This window comes from Brassica napus, chromosome C9 (assembly GCF_020379485.1).
Source record: "Brassica napus cultivar Da-Ae chromosome C9, Da-Ae, whole genome shotgun sequence".
Classification (NCBI taxonomy): domain Eukaryota; kingdom Viridiplantae; phylum Streptophyta; class Magnoliopsida; order Brassicales; family Brassicaceae; genus Brassica; species Brassica napus.
In genome coordinates, this window is record NC_063452.1 from 62962280 (window position 1) to 62981328 (window position 19049).

At 36.8% G+C, this 19049-nt stretch overlaps 6 protein-coding genes across 6 annotated transcripts; 1 reads left to right on the forward strand and 5 right to left on the reverse strand.

The window, feature by feature from the left end:
• Window positions 1–858: 858 nt before the first annotated feature.
• LOC106444570 (laccase-12) lies at window positions 859–3368 on the reverse strand. The gene is made up of 6 exons (XM_013886024.3): window positions 3191–3368; window positions 2927–3078; window positions 2466–2710; window positions 2241–2369; window positions 1213–2157; window positions 859–1114 (listed from the first exon to the last, which is right to left on the reverse strand). The coding sequence occupies exons 1-6, from the start codon at window positions 3284–3286 to the stop codon at window positions 984–986; spliced, it is 1698 nt and encodes a 565-aa protein (XP_013741478.1). The 5' UTR covers window positions 3287–3368; the 3' UTR covers window positions 859–983.
• A 2085-nt stretch (window positions 3369–5453) lies between these two features.
• Window positions 5454–6438, reverse strand: LOC106440674 (PRA1 family protein B3). Its single transcript, XM_013882402.3, has one exon. It carries the CDS (start codon window positions 6346–6348, stop codon window positions 5701–5703), a length of 648 nt encoding a protein of 215 aa, XP_013737856.1. The 5' UTR covers window positions 6349–6438; the 3' UTR covers window positions 5454–5700.
• Window positions 6439–6602: 164 nt separating this feature from the next.
• LOC106440677 (cytochrome b-c1 complex subunit 8-2, mitochondrial) lies at window positions 6603–7607 on the forward strand. The gene is made up of 2 exons (XM_013882405.3): window positions 6603–6858; window positions 7349–7607. Exons 1-2 carry the CDS (start codon window positions 6689–6691, stop codon window positions 7395–7397), a joined length of 219 nt encoding a protein of 72 aa, XP_013737859.1. The 5' UTR covers window positions 6603–6688; the 3' UTR covers window positions 7398–7607.
• On the reverse strand, window positions 7605–8457 carry LOC106440676 (heavy metal-associated isoprenylated plant protein 36). The gene is made up of 3 exons (XM_013882404.3): window positions 8215–8457; window positions 8018–8093; window positions 7605–7929 (listed from the first exon to the last, which is right to left on the reverse strand). The coding sequence occupies exons 1-3, from the start codon at window positions 8221–8223 to the stop codon at window positions 7781–7783; spliced, it is 234 nt and encodes a 77-aa protein (XP_013737858.1). The 5' UTR covers window positions 8224–8457; the 3' UTR covers window positions 7605–7780.
• Window positions 8458–9224: 767 nt separating this feature from the next.
• BNAC09G49970D lies at window positions 9225–10228 on the reverse strand. Its single transcript, XM_013882401.3, has 3 exons — window positions 9796–10228; window positions 9521–9590; window positions 9225–9431 (listed from the first exon to the last, which is right to left on the reverse strand). Exons 1-3 carry the CDS (start codon window positions 10162–10164, stop codon window positions 9388–9390), a joined length of 483 nt encoding a protein of 160 aa, XP_013737855.1. The 5' UTR covers window positions 10165–10228; the 3' UTR covers window positions 9225–9387.
• A 2301-nt stretch (window positions 10229–12529) lies between these two features.
• Window positions 12530–14494, reverse strand: BNAC09G49990D. Its single transcript, XM_048767267.1, has 2 exons — window positions 14255–14494; window positions 12530–13955 (listed from the first exon to the last, which is right to left on the reverse strand). Exon 2 carries the CDS (start codon window positions 13942–13944, stop codon window positions 12673–12675), a length of 1272 nt encoding a protein of 423 aa, XP_048623224.1. The 5' UTR covers window positions 13945–13955; window positions 14255–14494; the 3' UTR covers window positions 12530–12672.
• Window positions 14495–19049: the final 4555 nt, after the last annotated feature.

The following is a 19049-nucleotide window of genomic DNA, read 5'->3' on the forward strand; positions in this document are numbered from 1 at the left end:
AGGTAGTATATTTCTTGTTGATGTTGAATACACGTGGATTCCATCTACGTGTGAAAGATGTGGTAGACTTGGCCACAAAGCAAAAAGATGCCTCTTACCTCCTTAGCCAGCTAACGATTCAGCCGTGCTGCCACAGACAAAAGATGTTCCTAGTGAGATCCCTGTTGTGGATATTGATCTTATTCTACATGAAAAGGATACTTTGGCTTCACCATCATCTACTATGCATCCAAAGGATCCAAAAGCTATTGAAAACCTATTGATTCCTACTCCAGAGTCTGGCCACGTCTTAGAAGAGGTACGCCTTGTCGTTGTGCTTGAAACTTTATCTCCTTCTTCTCATTCACAACAAGAGAAGCCCATTGTTCCGCTTAACTCAGTTCCTGCTTACTCCACATTAGTAGATGCACAGTCTACTCCCACTGATTCACAGATTATGGAAACCTCTCCATCAAGTATTATCAATAACAAGGTCCTAGAGTCCTCTGTTATTGATCCTTTAACCACATCAACTAATCATTGTGCCTTTGAGAGTCCTTTTCGTTTTACAGTGTTAGAAGAAGTGGATGAAGCTGAAATTGAGCCTTCAAACTCGTTCAGCTTGACTAGAGGTGGGAGAAAGTCAAAGCCTCCCATCAAGTACCAAAACACGGAATGGAAGACACTCCGAGGGAGAGGAAACGTGGCCGACAAGGCCGTGGCTCCTATCATTAGCTAGTGTCTTTCTTGCCATCAAAGGTTTATCTAGTCTCAACCTTTGTTGTTTCACTGGTTTGAGTTTCACTGTTACATGAAACTTGTTTCATTCCAGCTTTTCCAAACTATAAGATTTCCAATCTTATCTTGTAATAGTTTAAGTTTTAAATCGAAAGCCCTTAGTTCAAAAATAAAACAATTACATTTTAATCCAATACAACACCAAAAATTCAAATAGCGTCTCCTTTGTTGGATCTATAATCTCTGTGATGATTTCGACCGTGATACTAGCAAACAGGTAGATCATGAGGAGCAGCTTCAAGAGTCTCCAATTCTCCAACACCATTCTCGACCAAAAACGCCATACCAAGACCCCATTTTATATGAACATCTAAGTGACAATGCATCAACCAAACCCCTGTTTCATTTACCCCAACAAAAAACATTATTTACCCTAAACCATATGTAACAGTTATTACAACATATGTTTAATAATCGAGAACTTTTGTAACATACCTGGATTATCAGCCACGAATCTGATAACAGCCCATCCGTTAACAGGAACAGCCACAGTGTTTCTAAGCGGAGGATCAACGAGGTTAAACTTAGAATTGTCTTTCTTGGGATTAAAGTTACCAAACCCTTCAGCGACAATGTAGAAATCGTAACCGTGAAGATGAATCGGATGATTCTCCGACGTAACAATGTTCGTGTCCTGTAAAACAATCTGAACTCTAGTTCCATACTTGAGCTTATACAGCTTAGTACCCTTAACCGGTTGAAACAGACCCCTGCTTATGTTATTTCCGGTATAATCGAATTTAACCGGCGGTTTAGCTGGAAAATCCGTCGTGAAAACGCCTGGAATACCGTTGGAATGCGCTTGCAAGAGCGAGAAGTTCGACGGCAGAACAAACGAGACGTTGTTCATCGAGGCAGTAAACCGGGTTCCGTTTAATCCCTGGCACCGGTTTTTGGGAAAGTTCTTGGGACAGTTATCGAGACCTAAACCGATGGTGAAGAACAAGTTCTCGTCAATTGTTTTCGGCACGACGACGTTTCGAAGAGATTTGAATTTTCTGGAGAATGACGTCACGGTGTTCGTGTCGTTGAAGGCAGGCAAAGAGGCTGCGATTGGTGGAGAAGTTTTGGACGTGTTTCTGTAATGGAGAATGGCTGTTGTTGTAGTGTTATCAAACGGTGCGTTTTGAGCGCTTTGGTATGCTCTGGCTGCTATGTAATAGCGTTTGGGCGGTTGGTCTGCGGTTAGAAGTACGTCGGTGGTTTGACCCGGACCTAACATGAGGAACTTTGTGGTGAATGGTTTGAGATAGGATGCGTCGGCTCCGACCACGGTGAGCTTGTGGTTAGCCACCGTGAAAAATAGTGGTTGGTTTAAAGCTGCGTTGATCACTCGTAGTAGACTTGTTTCACCTGATTTTACTGGTACTACAACAGTCTCTGCAAGTTGCAAAGTGTAATGTATCATAACATTTTCAAATAATTTACTAAGATATCATATACTATATAGTTTTTATTCTTACCTTTGTTTGAGCAATTATAGAGATCACCGGGTTGGCCATTGATGGTATAAGCATCGGAAATATTCGGAGCAGCTCCGGTTCGAGTCGCTTGGTTAATTACATCAACCGGATTTGCATTCCACCATTCCCCTGATAAAAATAAATTTTTTATTTAGCGCATTCGAAAATTTGAAAAAAAATATGTAGCTAGTGGAGAGAATTGTTTTGGTTTGGCACAGTATATACCGAGTACGAGAGCGGTTTGACGGTCCGGTTTAGGGAAGGGGAAAGAGGAACCAGGGGCAGGGTGGATGATGAGTGCACCGTAGACGGTGGCTCGGAGCCATGAGCTATGCGCGTGCCACCATAGTGTTCCTTCTTGTCCTTGGATAGTGAAACGGTATGTGTAGCTCTTTCCGGGTCGGATTGGGCATTGGGTCACGAATTCAGGCCCATCAGCCCATCCAGTTCTCATCTGCCTCACACCATGCCTGTTATTCATTTTATAAATATTAATATTTACAAAACAAACTTAATAATTTGGAATCAAAACTACAAAAGCGAAAGAAAAACCTTATAACGTTAAATAAAACTCTTATTAAGACTAATTTCATACCCTTTCATAAATATTTATTTGATTTTTTTATTATTATTTAAACTTCATTTGTGGTATTTTATCTAAATGTATATATATATTTTTAGCATACCAGTGGATGGTGATATTGTAACGGGCACGGTTAAGGACTTTGACTTCAAGAGTGTCACCGTCATTGACTTCGAGTGTGGGTCCAGGAAACATTCCGTTAACGGTGATAGCATTACGGGTCTTGCACAGCCTCTTCACTGGTGTCTCTTGTATCTTTTATTCACACACGCAAAAAACAAATTAATGACAATTAGTTATTAACGAAAAAAGTTACGTGTAATCAATATGGCCATGCAATTTTATTTTTATCGTAATGAAAACGTACAACGAAGTTATGGTGTTGAACTTTAGCGATGATCGATGAAGCGGAGAGAAGGGAACAAAAGAAGAACAAGCAAGAGAACGTGGGAAGGGCCATCATCGTGTGTGTTTTACACTTTGAGCTCCAAATTTTTTTTTGAGGTTAATGTTTATGTTTGGGAGGATGGTTTGAGTGATATTGGGAGAGGGAAAGATGCTATTTATAGTGAAAAAATTACATGCGGGTTATGTATTAATTTTATATGGAGTTTGGAAGAATTAGGTTCTAATTATTCAAAAGAAAATTAAAATTACCGGTCACCAACATATTAAAGTGTCTTTATCAGTTCGTTGGTTATATTTTTGCTTCCTTTCACATTTTTCATTGAAAACCGTGGTTTGATTTTTTTAAATCAACATTAAAAGTGTATTTAGACAAAACATGTTAGATAGGATTAGATTAAACACCTAACATAAAGAAGATTCCAGTGCCAAATAAATCTCTGGATGTTAGAAAAAAATGATAACAGCCAGTATCACTGAAGTTTATTTAGCTGATAAAAAATAGTTGATATTTAGATTAAAAATATTAAAGTCATGGAAACATACTTAATTTTATGAATGATTATATATTTGCATAACCATGCTTTGCAAACTTGTTCGATGCCCTAGGTTTTAAACTTGAAAAAAATGTTTTTAACTTATTTTATGTTGCTCCCTTTGAAATTGAGAATAGAAATTGAGACATTGAAAGGGAACAGACTTAGGTGAGGGGAGTAGTTGCACCCAACACTCAGCATAATTTCAACAAAGTTTAGTTGAATTGAACTCAAGTCATTTCATATCACGTCTAGTGTGCTTGCGTCTCAAGCTTCTTCCATAATTCCCATGCTTCTTTGTTTTGCAATTAAAATGATCATTAACCATCATGAGTTACTTCAGCTGTAGAAAGTTTTTGATAACTTGATACCAAGTCGACATAAAATATATATTTTACTATACAAAACTCTACTTATTTAATTATTTTTGGTCTATTTTTTTGTTTAGAAAAAAAGTCTCCATGTTTATAAGAAAAGTACTTAATTGTTTAATAACATAAAGTAATCTACCTTCTCTCCATCTATAAATCATTTTGATAAAAATCTAAGTACAGAAATACTAAGTTCAAATTCTTGATAGGGAAGATAAAATCAAACCTCGTATCTCAACAGGAGTATGAAGAACAAAATTCAAAAAAATCTAAATAAAAATGCATATTCAAACTCCACACTCAGATGTTCAGAGATGGAGAGGTCATATTAGTCTAACTATCTCATGATTTCATTAAGTCGTAGTCTAATTAACACATGATTGCTTTTGGTTGTATATTAAGTTATTAACTACTTACATAGGAATAGCATATGCATTCTAGTAGAGTGTAACATTCACTAACTGCCAAGAAGAAAGGTAGCTTTTCTCTTGGAGTAATTCAAATCACTCATTATGCATTTTAACAAACATTCACGATAATCTTATATGCTACGCTATTCTTTTGTCTCGGCATTTCCTCAGTTGTGTCGTGATCTCCCCCTTTTTCTTCCAACAAAGTCTTTACCTGAGATTTGTGGAAATAGCCGGTGTGACACTGACATTTTTGGTCGGCCCTTAGAATCAAATTCTGAGGATAGAGACTAAGAGCATGATTATTGGGGTTTTTAGAGTGGAGTTTTTAGCAGAATATAAGAATTCGTCTCTTAACTTTTAACTAAAAAAGTTAAGAACTGGCTCTTAAAACTCTTATTTAAGAATCGGTTCTTACATTTTTAGTTAAAAATTAAGAGACAGATTCTTAGGTGGTTCTTATATTCCGTTAAAAACTCCACCCTGAGAACCGCCAATAATCATAGCTCTTAAATACCCCAGTAGTAAAATTAAATTTGTAACAACGCAACCGGATGAAAAATAGACCACAGTGCATGTATGTAAATACCCTGACGTAAACTTCCGAACCAACTTATCAACACGAATATGATGATCGGATCAGGGGATAGTCCACAGACCACAATGCCTGTAATAATTATAGAAAACAACATTTTTCTTTTCGGAAAATATTTCATTCGATGGAATTTGTATTTGTTATTGTAAACAACTTATAATGTTAAAAAAAAAATGGAGTTATCATTATAATCGATAAAAAGAAACAAACTGAAATTTGCAGACAAATGAATCAATATAGATTCAAGAAAGCTCGTGATCATCAACTGAAAACACACATTGTCACAAGAGCAATATATATGAAGAACGCCTAATAGTAAATAAAAGATTCGATCATCTTCTTGCACTAAACACCATACAAAGCCAATATCGATGTCAAAATAGTAATGCTGAGAACTGTTACATACTCGAATCATGTTCACAATGCAGAATCTTGATTAAACAACAAGATCAAAACTACATTCCCCCTCTATCGATTTTAAGAGAAACAAAAATAAAACGATCAATAGAAAAAATGTATCAGTTTGTCAAATTGAGATATGAGTGCTTAAGAGTGCCGAATCAAACACGAGCTGACGCAGGAGCCGAAGCGGCGGCAACTGCGGCGGATGTAGCGGCTCCGCTGAGGAAAGACAACAATCCGATATTGGCAGGCTCCTGCTCGTCCAAGAAAAGATCCTCCGGGGCTCTGAACGCGCCGTGTAAGCACACGATTCCGAATCCGATCATCAGAGCAGTTGTCAACAGAGACCCGACGCTGGTCAAGAACACGACGACGATCGTCAAGATAACCAAAACGGCGAGCGTTTCGCGATCCGAGAACGTGCGGCCGAGGACAACGAGCGGCTGATCGGACTGGCGGAAGAGGTAGAGGAAGATCCACGCGCCGAAGAGGCAGAGGAGGACGAGGAGGGAGAGGGGATGGGAGAGGAGCGAGAGCGCGAGGACGAGGGAGACGATCGTCACGTAGTTCACCTTGAAGTAAGGGATGTTCCTCCGGATCCGAGAATACGCGTCGGCGAGAGAATCCGGCCGCGAAATCGCGCTCCGATCTACGAGCTCGAGCCACGGACGTCGCTGCGATAGGCTTTGGCGGATCGAGGCCGAGAGGCGAGAGAGGAAGGTGCGGAACGCCGGTGTGGAGGCGGGTTGCTGAGATGGGGAGCCACCGGAATGATCTGAGATCGGTAACGTTGGCGGATTCGCCATCGCACGGATGCGCGTGGGAGAATCGGGAACGAAGAAGGCGCGTGGAGATACAGAAGACGCGTATGATTTACTTTAAGGTGATTTGATCGTTAACATGTTAACGTCATGTTAACGAAGCATCTAATGTAGCAACGCAGCATCTCAACCGTCCACGTGGACTATAGCAAACATACATCCATCGACAAAGAATCCGAGGCCCTTTAAGATAAAGCCCATTTCAAAAAGCCTGTATAAATATAAAACGGCACCGTTTTTGTGGGTAAATACGCTTCATATAGCCGTCTCGAATGGTCTTCTCCTCGTTGCTAATAGAACATTTGGTGAAGGAAGAAGACGAAAAATGGGAAAGCAGCCGGTGAAATTGAAGGCGGTGGTTTACGCGTTGTCGCCGTTTCAGCAGAAGATCATGACCGGTCTATGGAAGGATCTGCCGGAGAAGATCCACCACAAGGTCTCTGAGAATTGGATCAGCACTATTCTCCTCCTCGCTCCCGTCATCGGAACCTACTCGTACGCTTCTTCTCTCTCTATCTCTCTCAATCAATCGATGGATGGATCTGTGTGTGAAAATTTTGGATCTGATGGTTTCGAATCTGATTGTTAGGGCGATGTAGATAGATTCTATTAGGTCGTGGTTGAATTGGAGATTGGCAACTCAGATTGTTTTAGGGGTTATTGATTCATGACGAATTTAAATGGATTGGTTTTGAACATTGGATCTTTTTCGCTGTGGTGACATTGGATCCAAAGATGTAAAATGGATAGAACAAAGGAATGATTGATGATAGTAGCAACATATTTTAATAATACAAATTAATTATGAGTTCTGATTGTTATCTTAGTACTTAGCCAACGTCTTATTTGTATATAGCATTGTTGTAGAATTAACTTTTGTATGTGTAATGTGCTGTGCATACACTCTCAATCATTTTTGTTGCGCTCAGTGTTCATATCTTAATGTGTGTTTTTCTTCTGCTTTTTGATTTGCAAATGAACGCAGGTATGCTCAACACTACATGGAAAAGGAGAAGCTGGAGCACAGGTTCTAAGCATGGAGATGTTCTGACTACACAAAGAATATCCATTTCTTTCTTCATTTTTCAGTTTCCAAAAGACTGTTTTCGAAACACTCGCGGAAAAGTTGTTTCCTTGCGTTTTTTTTTTGTTGAATAAATTTGTTTGTTTTGTAACAATGCCCTGAAGGTTTGATCTCCAGAATGGCAATTTAGTTTGTTGAATAAAGTTTCTGAAAGACATGATCTAAATCTCATTTTATTAGTATGCATACAAACCGTACTATATAATGCATTCGAAATTTTACGTAGTGTTCTGTAGTTAATCCTCATGGATTCTGAAACAGATGCATGAAAACAACGGCCAAAACTGAGCATAGGTACATATAGAGTTAGTCACCCAAGTATGCTCAAAGACTCTAGTTGGCGAAGAGGGTTTGATTGGCTTGGTCCCATCTAACAGCAGTTTTCCTCACCTTTTGAAGAACCTTAATGACTTGTTCGTCTGTTACATTTCCAGTGACGGTCACTTTGTTGAGCTGTGTGTCCACATCGTACGTCTCTATATCTGTAATTTACAATCTTGTAGTATTATTATCTAATCAACCATATTAATTCTCACCACGTAAGAATATTCTACAAGTTATAACTGTTACCTTCTATTTTCTTAATGGCTTTCAGTATTTTCCTGATGCATTCGTCGCAATGCAAATTCACTTTAATCTCCACAACCTGTCCATCAAGAATAACCATATCACAAATGTTAGCATACTTTGCGTCAAACACAATTTGGGACAACTAGTATTCAACAATCTTATGTTCGGTTTTCTTCCGTGTACACGATCTTACTTACATTAGTCATCACGCAGCTCCCTTGAGGAATAAAATGGCTTCTACGAGTTTAGAGGCAGAGCAAAACAGAGTATGTGGAGGAAATGTTTTTGTTGCTTAAAGAAACTAGAAGTGCATCACCAACATATATAAATATATGATTTTGTGTCGTAAAACGACAAAAAGAGAGAAGAAGAAGGAGAATGGGATTCTTTGCGTGAAGGATGGAGAGTTTGTAAACAGAGAAAGCCTCACTGGCCTCCACTCGCATATAAAATTGTTTTAGCTTGCCGCGTTTCGATAAAAAAGAGATCAAAAGTCTTCTACTCCTTTCTCATCGTTTTCATTCGACCGTCCGTTTAACCTTTTATCACTTTATTCAATCCTTCTACCTAAAAAGGCTAAAACTGATCATTACATCAGCAGTTTCAAACAATATGTGTTGGACATAACTATTGCTGCCATTCGGCTATTTGGTACGTATTTTTTGTAGCTGACTAGTCCGGTTCCTAGTGTGAATTCCATATGGCTGGCTATTAAATGTCCCTTATGCAACATTTACTTTTGCTTACAAAGATGGTGATAGATATATACCATAAGAATACTTGAATAACCAGATAACAAGGTAACATTATGATGGAAAACATCAACACTGAGTTACTTTGGCAAGAAAGATTCCGATCTACGTTTTTTTTCAATAGATCTTGCGTGAATTTTCGAAAACAGAGAACTCATGATCCAAAAACAAGATCCATTCTACAGCGATGCAACCAGTTGGCCTAATTTATCTCTGCCTTTCATTCAAACCAACAAAATGAGAGGGTAGATTCCAAATCTGGAAGGAGTAATGTGAGGTGGTCTAATTGATTCTCTCAACTTTAAAATACACTCTTTTATAAACATGGAAGTTAATTTTGATTCTGCTTTTGGGGGGACAAAGATCTATAAATGACTGGCAAAACCTATGGATAGTACAACGAGTTCAGCTACAGTTAAATAACTTCACTGCGTGGTAATAATGACAATGACAAAGATCATCATGACTTAGCCACATCTTTTAAACCATTCAAATGAAAACAAAGCTTCAAAATATGAATAATATAGCAAGAAGATACAACCAAAGAGGGGAGAGAAACTAACAAATTAAAGACACTGGTGACGATTCCAGGATTACAAAACATTCAAAATGTCATCATCATTCTTTCTTATCATTGGAATCAGAATCGCTTGCATTATAACCTGAGAAAAAAAGAGATCTCACAGTGAACAACAACTCACGATTGATAATCTAAGAACATTATCAAAGACGCAAACAAGTTAGTTCTTACCTGGAGGCTTATCACTCACTTGCCAAGCTGATGATCGAGTTCTTGAAGCTTTGTTGATCCAAGCACGACCCTTTCATCAAACAAACACAAATAAGATTCCAAGTCAGCAAAACAACTGCATCTCAGCTACCAATCACGAAGCATACAATATATACATTTCGAGACAAAAAATTCAGATCCCCAAGAACGAAACTTTCGATGAGAATTGCCAAAACTAAACTAAACCCACATCAATTAGACACAAACCCAATAGAAAAACTCGAGAAAGAGAGGACCTTGTGTTCGTCTTTAGGGATCCCATAGCCGCTGCAATACATCTGCCCCACCAAGACCTGCATACCAACGTCTCCCGATTTGGCTTCCTTGAGCGTGTCCTGGAACCACCGCCTCACGCAATCCTCCACGACCTGAGCGAGAGGAACCCGAGTCGGATCCGAACCCGGAGGAGCGGGATTCGAACCCGAGTGCGATCCCGCCTTCTCCAGCTTAACGAGATTGGAGTTACCGTGGTGGAGCTTCGTCTCTCTCGCCTTCTTGACGAAGACTTTGTTACGTGGAGGAGTGGTGGGTCTGCTTGGATTCTCGGAAGAAAGTCTAATTGCGAACTCTGCGAATCTGACTGTACTTAGGATCGATTTCCCCATTCACATCCCACCCAATTTAGGGTTTTTGCAATATTTGTTTTTAGACAAAAGGATCATTTATTTATTTATTTTTCTTTATATTTTTTTAATTATAAAATTAGGAATAGTAGCCAGTAAAAACATTATCATGTATATTAAAAATTCTGAATACCTTACTTTCCAGCTTTTTTTTTTCTCTGTCACTATTGTATTGTTGTTATCTTTTTGGACTTTGTCTAACAATGTTTTATGGAGGAATTAGCCAACTAATTTTTTTCCATTTTTATTTTTCATAAAAGGATTTTACATTTTGCCTTTCATTTAAAAATTCAATTTTTTTTTTATTGTTTTACTTGGATAAGACACTTCATTTCAGTCTGAAGTTATGAAACCCAGCACAAAACAAATATATAAATTAATTATTAAGCAATGATTGAATAAACAGATATATAGACTGTGCGACCGGTAAACTTTGGAAAAATACAGAGTAAATAAAGAGGTAAAAACCAAGAGTAAATGTTAAAAGGTGAAAACAAGAAAGAGAAACAAAAGCCAACGTTAATTATGTTTTTTCCACTTTATCAACAGTAGGTAGAATAAAAGCGAAAAGATAACATTTAAGTTGATTGGTAGTTTTTTTAGCTGAATACAAAGTAAAACATGCAAATTTTCGGGACAAGGTTGGTTCCGTAGAGACGTGGTTACAGAAGAGAAGATGTTGGGAGCAATGAATCTCCGAAGAAGCTTATCAACTTTACATGTAAAATGTGAAGCTTTGATATGGGCTATGGAGTGAATGAATTTTTTTGATTATCCAGATGTGGTTTTTGCGGCATACTGTTTTCAATTGGCGAAGATGATGTCTTTATCTGAAGAATGACTAGCTTTTGCTACATACTTGGAGAAGTTTCGACGCAGTAAGATTTTCTTTGCTTCCTTCAAGATTCGATATATACCAAGAGCAACTAACATAGTGGCTGACAAACTTGCACGTGGTGCACGAAGTTTCCCTTCACCTGTTCTGAACCGGTAGGAATTAGTTCATAATTTAGTGTTTATCTTTGTCCAAAAGAAAAAAAGAGTAAAACAAAATTTAGAGTAAAAGTTTACTCTACAATTACCATCCGGTCACACTCATAGTGTAAGAAACATAAACGAAAAAAAAGTTACAACAACTAGAAACATAATGGTAGTAGTTTTTTTTTTGTGCACCATAATGCTAGTAGTTAGTCACTCACATAGTCACATGACAAAATGAATAACAAGAGAATAAATATAGATTAAAAGATTGATTGTGTTACAATAAAAAAAATTAAAAGATTGATTGTGTTACAAAAAAAAAATTAAAAGATTGATTGTGTTTGTTCTTAATTAAAAGTTTTCAAGTATCTAATGCAGGAGGATGACGTCGACATCTGGTACCAAAGCTGCAGCCTCGCTTGTAGTTATTAGCCGGAGTTTTCTTACACGCAGCTGCATTTGGGTTTTTCGGACCACATCCTGGTATTGTGCCTGATCCAATTACTCCGTATCCTATATGACGTTTCTCATTTAGTTTCCTCGCATCTCCCATTTCAATAAACCCTGATATAATCATGCTAATCATGATTACAAGAACAAAAATAAGAGAAATGTTATTTTTGTTTGTAGTAGACATTATTGTTTTTCTTTTCCTCAACAATATTTTTTTGTTTCTTTGCTATGATTTTGCTTTGAGTTGCTGAGTAATTCACTAGGTTAATGAACTCTTAATTTATAGTGAAAGATCAATTGCTAAATAAAGATATGTATTTTTTTTTTGTTTTTGTTAAAACAGCAAAGAATATTCTTGAAAGGTATATGTGAATATGACAGCAAACTCTTCACTGTTTACAGAATTCATGAGCGATCAAAAATCAATTGTAATTTAACTACTACTCAAGAAAAAACAAACAGTTCTCTATGGTTTTTCTTTCCACCATGACTAGTCATTTTGATAGATATAACCCGCCGGTAAATTGCTATGTTCAACGGCTATCTTTCGTCTCTCGATCACATCCGTGTCTAATATATAAACATATAAACAGATGTCCAACTCTAATTAGTACGAAACATTTTAAGAAAGAATCCAAAAGTAAATCTATAGGTTCAGCCTCTTAAGTCCAAAATAGACAAATATCGTACTAATCGGACAATAAAGAATTGGACATGGATTCAACAATTCAGAACTTGTTTGGCTCATTCGTTCGTATTTACTTAGAGCATATCATCTGTGAAACAAGTAGCTTATCTGGAATTCTGAAAACCGACTTATCTTATTTAGATTCATACATGTTCCTCATCACCTCTATGTTGCATTTTAACTTGAGTATAAACCGAAATCCAATTCTGAGCTCAAAACAAAACATATTAAAACTTAAATTCCATTAGAACTAGAATGAGCAAATTCCATTAGAAGTTAAAGATAATGCATGAACCGTAGTATAAACGTATCGATCATAGAACCAGGTTTTACATGCTTTCTATTTCCCTCAAAACCAATAAAAAGCTCTAAGTAGCTTCTCTGTGTATGAATGGAGGAGAAGGTGGACTTAGAGCTTCATCACCTTTCATCTTCTCAGGCAAGCAACTCGGATCAATCACACCATCTTCATCAGCCTTGACCTCCTCCTCTCTTCTTTTACAAAGCTTATCCTCCACAATCTCATAAGCATTAGCAGTCCTCACTTCCTGAGCCAAAGAGCACCAGCAACAAAACAACCAAAGCGTGCAATCAGCAACCGCAGGCCTCCCGCAGCAGAAGCTATAACCAGGCAACTTAAACCTCTTCCTCATCTGAATCCTCCAAAACCCACCGTAGAGCAAACCAAACACACAAAGCACAATCCCCATGTATCCAAGCCCTTCCCTAACCACCTCGTTATCGATGTTGATAGCAGCCAAGTTGAATATAAAGAAAGGAGCCAAACAGAAGAGAACAAAAGTCGCAATGTGAACGTACATGTTCCCAAACCCAATCCTCTCCATGTTCCAACCAAACACACAGAAAGTACAAAGCAGCGAGAGGTACGAAACTTTAATATCTTCCCATATGTCAAGAACTCCTCCTCTCCATTCAAGATCACTCTCATCATCCCCTCTCGAAGCAAACGAGTATCTCCTTTCTAAAGATACCTTTCGATCCATTTGATTCTCCTCGTCTCCATACTCTTTCCCAAGGGGGCTAAGGATAGTGTACAAACCAGCAACCGCAGGAGCAGCTATGGCAACGGAAACGCATATCCCTACACCAACGGGAGGCCTCTCTGATCTTCTAAACCCCAAGTTTAAACCACAAAGCGCGTACTGCGCGAAACAGTTTAAATGAAGCAAGAGAACAACCACCATCATGTGGAACCTTTCGTTGGGTTTATGCGTTCCTTTTTCGCAGTATATCTTCCTAAGGGCTGTGACATCGTCTTCTTGCTTCCATCTGCAGAGGAGGACGAGGTGGTGAAACCGTTTCGGGTGCTGGTAGAGACACATGAGAGTGAAGAGAGCGTTGAGGATCTGGTTGTTGACTTCGAACCAGACGTCTCTCTGTGACTTCTTGGGCAAGACGGCGTTTAACATGCCTGTCATGACCATGAAGAGGATGGCTCCGGAGACGGCGACCACTAGGATCCATAAGAAGAGAGCCATGTTAAGTGGGTTTCTTAGCCATTGTTTGGACATTTTCACCAGTGAGGCCCACTTGAATTCTCTGATTCTTTCGCGGAAGTTGTTGCTGCTTGAGCTGTTCCCTGAGCGTGAAGCTTCTTCATCTCTTTCCTCTGTTGTCATTCTCTTGAAACCTAGCAGAAAGTTCAAAACTTTGATCATCAGGCAACGAACCCTAAACCACCATTAAAGTTCTCAACCTTATCTTCAAGGAAAATAAAGGTAAAGGTGAATCCTTTACTGAGAAAAAGATAGTCAAAGGCATGTGCTTTGAAAGCTTAGTTAGACATTTTGCTAACAAAGTATGAGCGAAAAAAAAAGAAACAGTAAAGCAGAAAAAATGTGAAAGCGATTCGAGTGAGGAGATTCCACATTCAAAAACGAGCAAAGTCTTCAACTTTGACAAAAATAAATTAAAGAGAGGGGTAGAAACCTTGAATTTTTGGAGCGAGTTACATGCCCTGAATTGGAATTGGCTACACTGAACGAAACAGAGGAGGATTTTTTAACAGAGAGATGGAGATATGGGTTTGATGAAAGAGCAACCAAGATCAAAGAGATGGTAATTGAAAACTGATGAGAGACGATTGAAAGAGGAATGCGCATATAAAAGAGAACGTAGTTTTCGTCACCCGTCGTGTATCTTTAAAACAGTTAAACGTATATGTCACCCGTTATTTATTTCTTTATGACATAAAATATCTCCACCGAAGCTTTTTTTTTTTTAAGTAACTCCTTTCAATCTACTAGGTTTGGGCGTTCGGATCTTTGATTCGGGTTCGGACCGGTTTCTTTCGAGTTCGGGTCTTTCGGGTCCTAAATATTTAGATCCAATAGGTACTTATAAATTTTCGGTTCGGGTTCGGATCGGTTCTTCTCGGATCTGAGTCGGTTCGGATCTATAATAAAAATACCATAAAATACCCGTAATTTTTCGGGTCTACATCGGATCCGGGTCGGGTTCGGGTATTTAGGATCTGAAAAAGACATGACATACCTAATTCCATCAAATTTAGTTGATATTTATCATATATATCTAAAATTTTACAAAATAACTTAAATGAAACTATTAATAATTAAAATAAAACATTTTTAAACTCTAAAATTTACATTTTAAACCTTCATATTACTTAAAAATGTTAAAATAATAACAAATGTTGTTACCAAAAGATATTTCAACTAAATCATAAAATAATATATATATAATAGAACACAAAAACATCATATACATGTTTTTAAGTCGGGTACAAATCAGTTTTTATCGAGTCGGGTCTATTCAGATCGGTTCTTTTCGGATCCGGGTCTATTAGGGTCGGTTCCTTTCGGTTACGGTTCTTTCGGGTAAAAAAAATTTAGACCCAAAAGGTACTTGTAAATTTTCGGTCCGGTTTCGGGTCGGGTATTTTTGGATCGGTTCCGGTTCGGGTTTTCGGATCCAGGTTAAAAAGCCCAAGCCTAAAATCTACTAGTGTGAGTTTTGTCATTTTTTCTGTTTAAAAAAATGGGAATAATTATGTTTATAATTAAAATCTGTTACTTTTCTTTATAAGTAGAAGTGTTGTAACTTATTTTCTGTATAACTGTAAAGGAAACAAGGATACAGTCTATATATTTTCTGTATAACTGTAAAGGAAACAATACAGTCTATAGATCGTGTTCAAGCAAGGAAACAAAGTGGGTCGATGTTCGATTGGCCCAACAAAGAAAAAGCCCAACCATTAGGACCATTCGGAAGATACAATGTCAGATTGTCGGTAGAAACAGATACAATCATAGATTCATAATCAATTCAGCTACATACGTTACCCTATCAAACTAGCCATACTTGAATACAAGGAAATACGTATTCTAAATTTGCATGATGAGTCAACTGAAATTTCTAGAATCTCTTTCAGACAACAGTCTTTTCAATAATGAGAGTATTTGCTTTTTGTTTCTCACATGGTTTATAATTCTAGGGTTCATTTCATTGAGCAGTCCACTAGGAGCAGCTAGCTAGCCTAGCAAGCCTCTGAACTTCTCTCTTCCGATTTAGCCAAAGGTGTACAAGATCCGAGAATCATTTCCATACTATAGAAGTTAATTAACACCTCAAATCATTTGTAGTATTCACACTTGGCCGTAGAAAATATACTCATATGTAATTTGCTATTAACAGATAATATTCGTAAGAGTAAAGTCCAATATTCTATATCAAGTAAGGCCAAGAGAAATATATTGGGGGAACATGTTGCATATTTTCCCTCTACCCACCCACCCAAAGCGTTTGCCATCACCTCACCAAAGTGTTGATGCAACGTATAGAAGAATCTGCAGCATCTTGGTTACATAGTCAAATATTCATATCCAAAACTATAATATAAAAACACATATAATCTCAGTGGTGTATTACGTAGTACTACATACATGGTTTAGTTACTTTTTCTCTTTGGACAAATAATGGAAGACAACATATATGGTTGACTTGGTCCGATTTGAAAAAATGTTACATAAAAATAATATCTCGGAAGCTTGTGTTAGGCGTCTACTTTTTTTTTTTTTTTTTTTGTTAACCGAGGGTCTCAGGTCGGGGCCCAGACATTCCTCGAGTCCCGCAGCAACCACGTCATTTTCACCCCAGAAGTAGTAAGGTGGGCCCGGGTGCGGGCGTTAGGCGTCTACTTTCGGCTTAGAATCTTGAGACTTTGAGATACCATACACATAGAAGCCATCGAAGCCAAACCTTCTTTCGATAGTTTTTAAAAAACAAAAAAACAACGTGCTTGTGTTAATATTTTACAATGTTATAAAGGATTATCTTGATATACTGTTATGATTAACTTATGATTGCTGACAAAAAAAGATTAACTTATGACTTATGAGTGTAAATTTGTGTGTTGATATATATATATAAATATGTGTGTTTACTCGTATACTTGAATTTATAAATTTTAGAAAATTATTTGTGTAAATGCAGAATTATAATGCAACTAACAGAAAATATACTGTTTACGTTAATTAAAGAAACTTATTTATTTTTATTTTTTTTTGTGTAAATGTTAAGATTTATATTAACTTTTCTGCTTTTTGAATTACAAGATGTGGCAAACCACTTATTAAGCAACCAGAAGAGAACGAAGAGGAGGAAACTTATTCCTGTTAAATAAGTAATTAATTAGGGCATGCATATGTTTCATACGTCTTTCTCTAGGATTGAATCGATTGATGCTATATGTGTAAATGCTTCCGTTAGAGTTGTCATAATGAAAATCAAACCTATAACTCTGTTTCTGCTGAATAAGTAATTAAGTGCATGTATATGTTTCATGCGTCTTCTATGGGATTAATGTATATGTGACTATGTGTAAATGATGCCGTTATAATTAACCACGATGGGACTGATCAAAACATAGCTATAAATTTGTATGGACCATCGATTTCACATCAAGTACTGTATCATTCACCTTCGTGTCAAGATTAAAATACGTGGATTAGATATATTTTGTCATACTGTTAGCAATTATTAATGTAGCTTTACAAAACTAAGAAATGGGATTTTACACCCAGAATTAAAAGCATTTTGGTATTATTCTATATACGTCAATATATATCTTGTCATCATTCATGGTGCATGCGACTAAATCCACCTCCTTTAGTTACTTTTGACATTTTCTATATATATGTAATTGATTATTCAAATGATCAATATATGCTGCAAAGAGTGTTTAAAGTTTCTTTGTAGCAATAATTTTTACATCCTTGACCTTGAGACCCTTAACAAGAAAATTCATATATTTTCTTCATCTCGAAGCTTAGCCAACGGAGGCTCAATCTTAATACATAATATATATTTTTAAATGCTAGTTGACAAAAAAGAAAAAAAAAAAGAAGATAATGAGTAAGAGTCATGTATATATACGTCTCTTTCCCTGGTTTTATATAGTATATTATGTATTTTCCACATATAGTGGTATTGACAGTAAGTATAGCCCAATATATCTAATTTAGATTTGAAATAAGCAAACTTTAACCTAACGTGATTGTAATCTTCGTGGTTTTGTAATCGTAGTTATTGTTCAAATGATTTAATAATTACAAAATAAGATTAATATTGCTAATTAAATCAATCAACATAAATGCTTAGCAGTGGCGGAGCCGGACAATAGTTTCATCGGGGACAATACAAGATTTGACCTAAATTCATAGGAAGCATTAGAAAAAATTTGATCACCTAAACTATAAAAAAAATTAAATAATCAATGAAAACTCAAAAAAAATTCAATATTTCATAGGGGGCAGCTGCCCCCCCCCTTCTTCATGCTCTCCCTCCGCCACTGATGCTTAGAGTATTGAATTAATATTCACAAAGCCTAACATTCTTAATGAATAACTCTACAAAATAAAATAAAATAAAACACAAGCTATATCACATGAAATATCCAGAAGGTTTTTTCTTGATTATTAAAGAGGGTTTGATTAACTGTTTCTTATATAATTAATAATTCTAGTAGGAGTGTGAAAATGAGACCGGAGACGGCATCTAACTTTGAGAGGTGCTTTGTTTTTTAGTTATTTGTTTCCAATTGGTTTGAATCCCTTCTTAAACGCATATAGTAACTGAAAAGTGACAAGCGTGCCTCGTTCCTTTGTAAAAGTAAAAGCCGCGTAGTGTAGAAGTATATGACTCTTGCTCTCTTAATTCTTGGTTTATAGCTAGTCTTTAATCCACATATCTAATAATATAATTCATTCTAGTATACATTACATTATTTAGTTAGCTTGAAATCAATAAAAAAAATTAAATATCCGTAGGTTATGAACGGGATAACAAAAGGCATGTGAGAGTATCAAGAATATATACTTAAGAAAAAACTAAAACAGTTTAAGCTTGATGTAAACGTGAAATGTTATGGTAGCTGCAAATAATAATCAAAGGATCAAAGACATTTGCTGGGAACTGTATAAAAAAAAGAAGAAGCGATTTGCTTGGAACTGAAGAAAGAGAAATTAGCAAACCTAGTGTTGTAAGATCTCTTTTCAATAAATCAAATGTTTGGTCCAAAGCATTAACTTAAAAAAAAACAGCCACTATTCTTGACAACTCTCTCTAACAAACTCTTCTCTACATTTTTCATGGTATGCAGAAAAAGAACGCATGTCTAATCCATAATATATCTGTATAATGCGACTTTGATACAAGATTATTTATTATTATGACTTCTAACCTATATTAGTTGTGGCATCAAAAT

Excerpts from the sequence above, each read along its gene's own strand:
- LOC106444570 (XM_013886024.3), bottom strand. The coding sequence starts at position 3,286 with ATGATGGCCCTTCCCACGTTCTCTTGCTTGTTCTTCTTTTGTTCCCTT. Across the intron at positions 2,370-2,465 it reads TCAAACCGCTCTCGTACTCG|GGGAATGGTGGAATGCAAAT; the intron begins GTATATACTGTG and ends TATTTTTATCAG. Across the intron at positions 1,115-1,212 it reads ATTCGTGGCTGATAATCCAG|GGGTTTGGTTGATGCATTGT; the intron begins GTATGTTACAAA and ends TAAATGAAACAG.
- LOC106440674 (XM_013882402.3), bottom strand. The coding sequence starts at position 6,348 with ATGGCGAATCCGCCAACGTTACCGATCTCAGATCATTCCGGTGGCTCC.
- LOC106440677 (XM_013882405.3), top strand. The coding sequence starts at position 6,689 with ATGGGAAAGCAGCCGGTGAAATTGAAGGCGGTGGTTTACGCGTTGTCG. Across the intron at positions 6,859-7,348 it reads CCCGTCATCGGAACCTACTC|GTATGCTCAACACTACATGG; the intron begins GTACGCTTCTTC and ends AAATGAACGCAG.
- LOC106440676 (XM_013882404.3), bottom strand. Across the intron at positions 7,930-8,017 it reads AGCCATTAAGAAAATAGAAG|ATATAGAGACGTACGATGTG; the intron begins GTAACAGTTATA and ends TGTAAATTACAG.
- BNAC09G49970D (XM_013882401.3), bottom strand. The coding sequence starts at position 10,164 with ATGGGGAAATCGATCCTAAGTACAGTCAGATTCGCAGAGTTCGCAATT. Across the intron at positions 9,591-9,795 it reads TCCCTAAAGACGAACACAAG|GGTCGTGCTTGGATCAACAA; the intron begins GTCCTCTCTTTC and ends GTTTGATGAAAG. Across the intron at positions 9,432-9,520 it reads AGTGAGTGATAAGCCTCCAG|GTTATAATGCAAGCGATTCT; the intron begins GTAAGAACTAAC and ends TTTTTTTCTCAG.
- BNAC09G49990D (XM_048767267.1), bottom strand. The coding sequence starts at position 13,944 with ATGACAACAGAGGAAAGAGATGAAGAAGCTTCACGCTCAGGGAACAGC.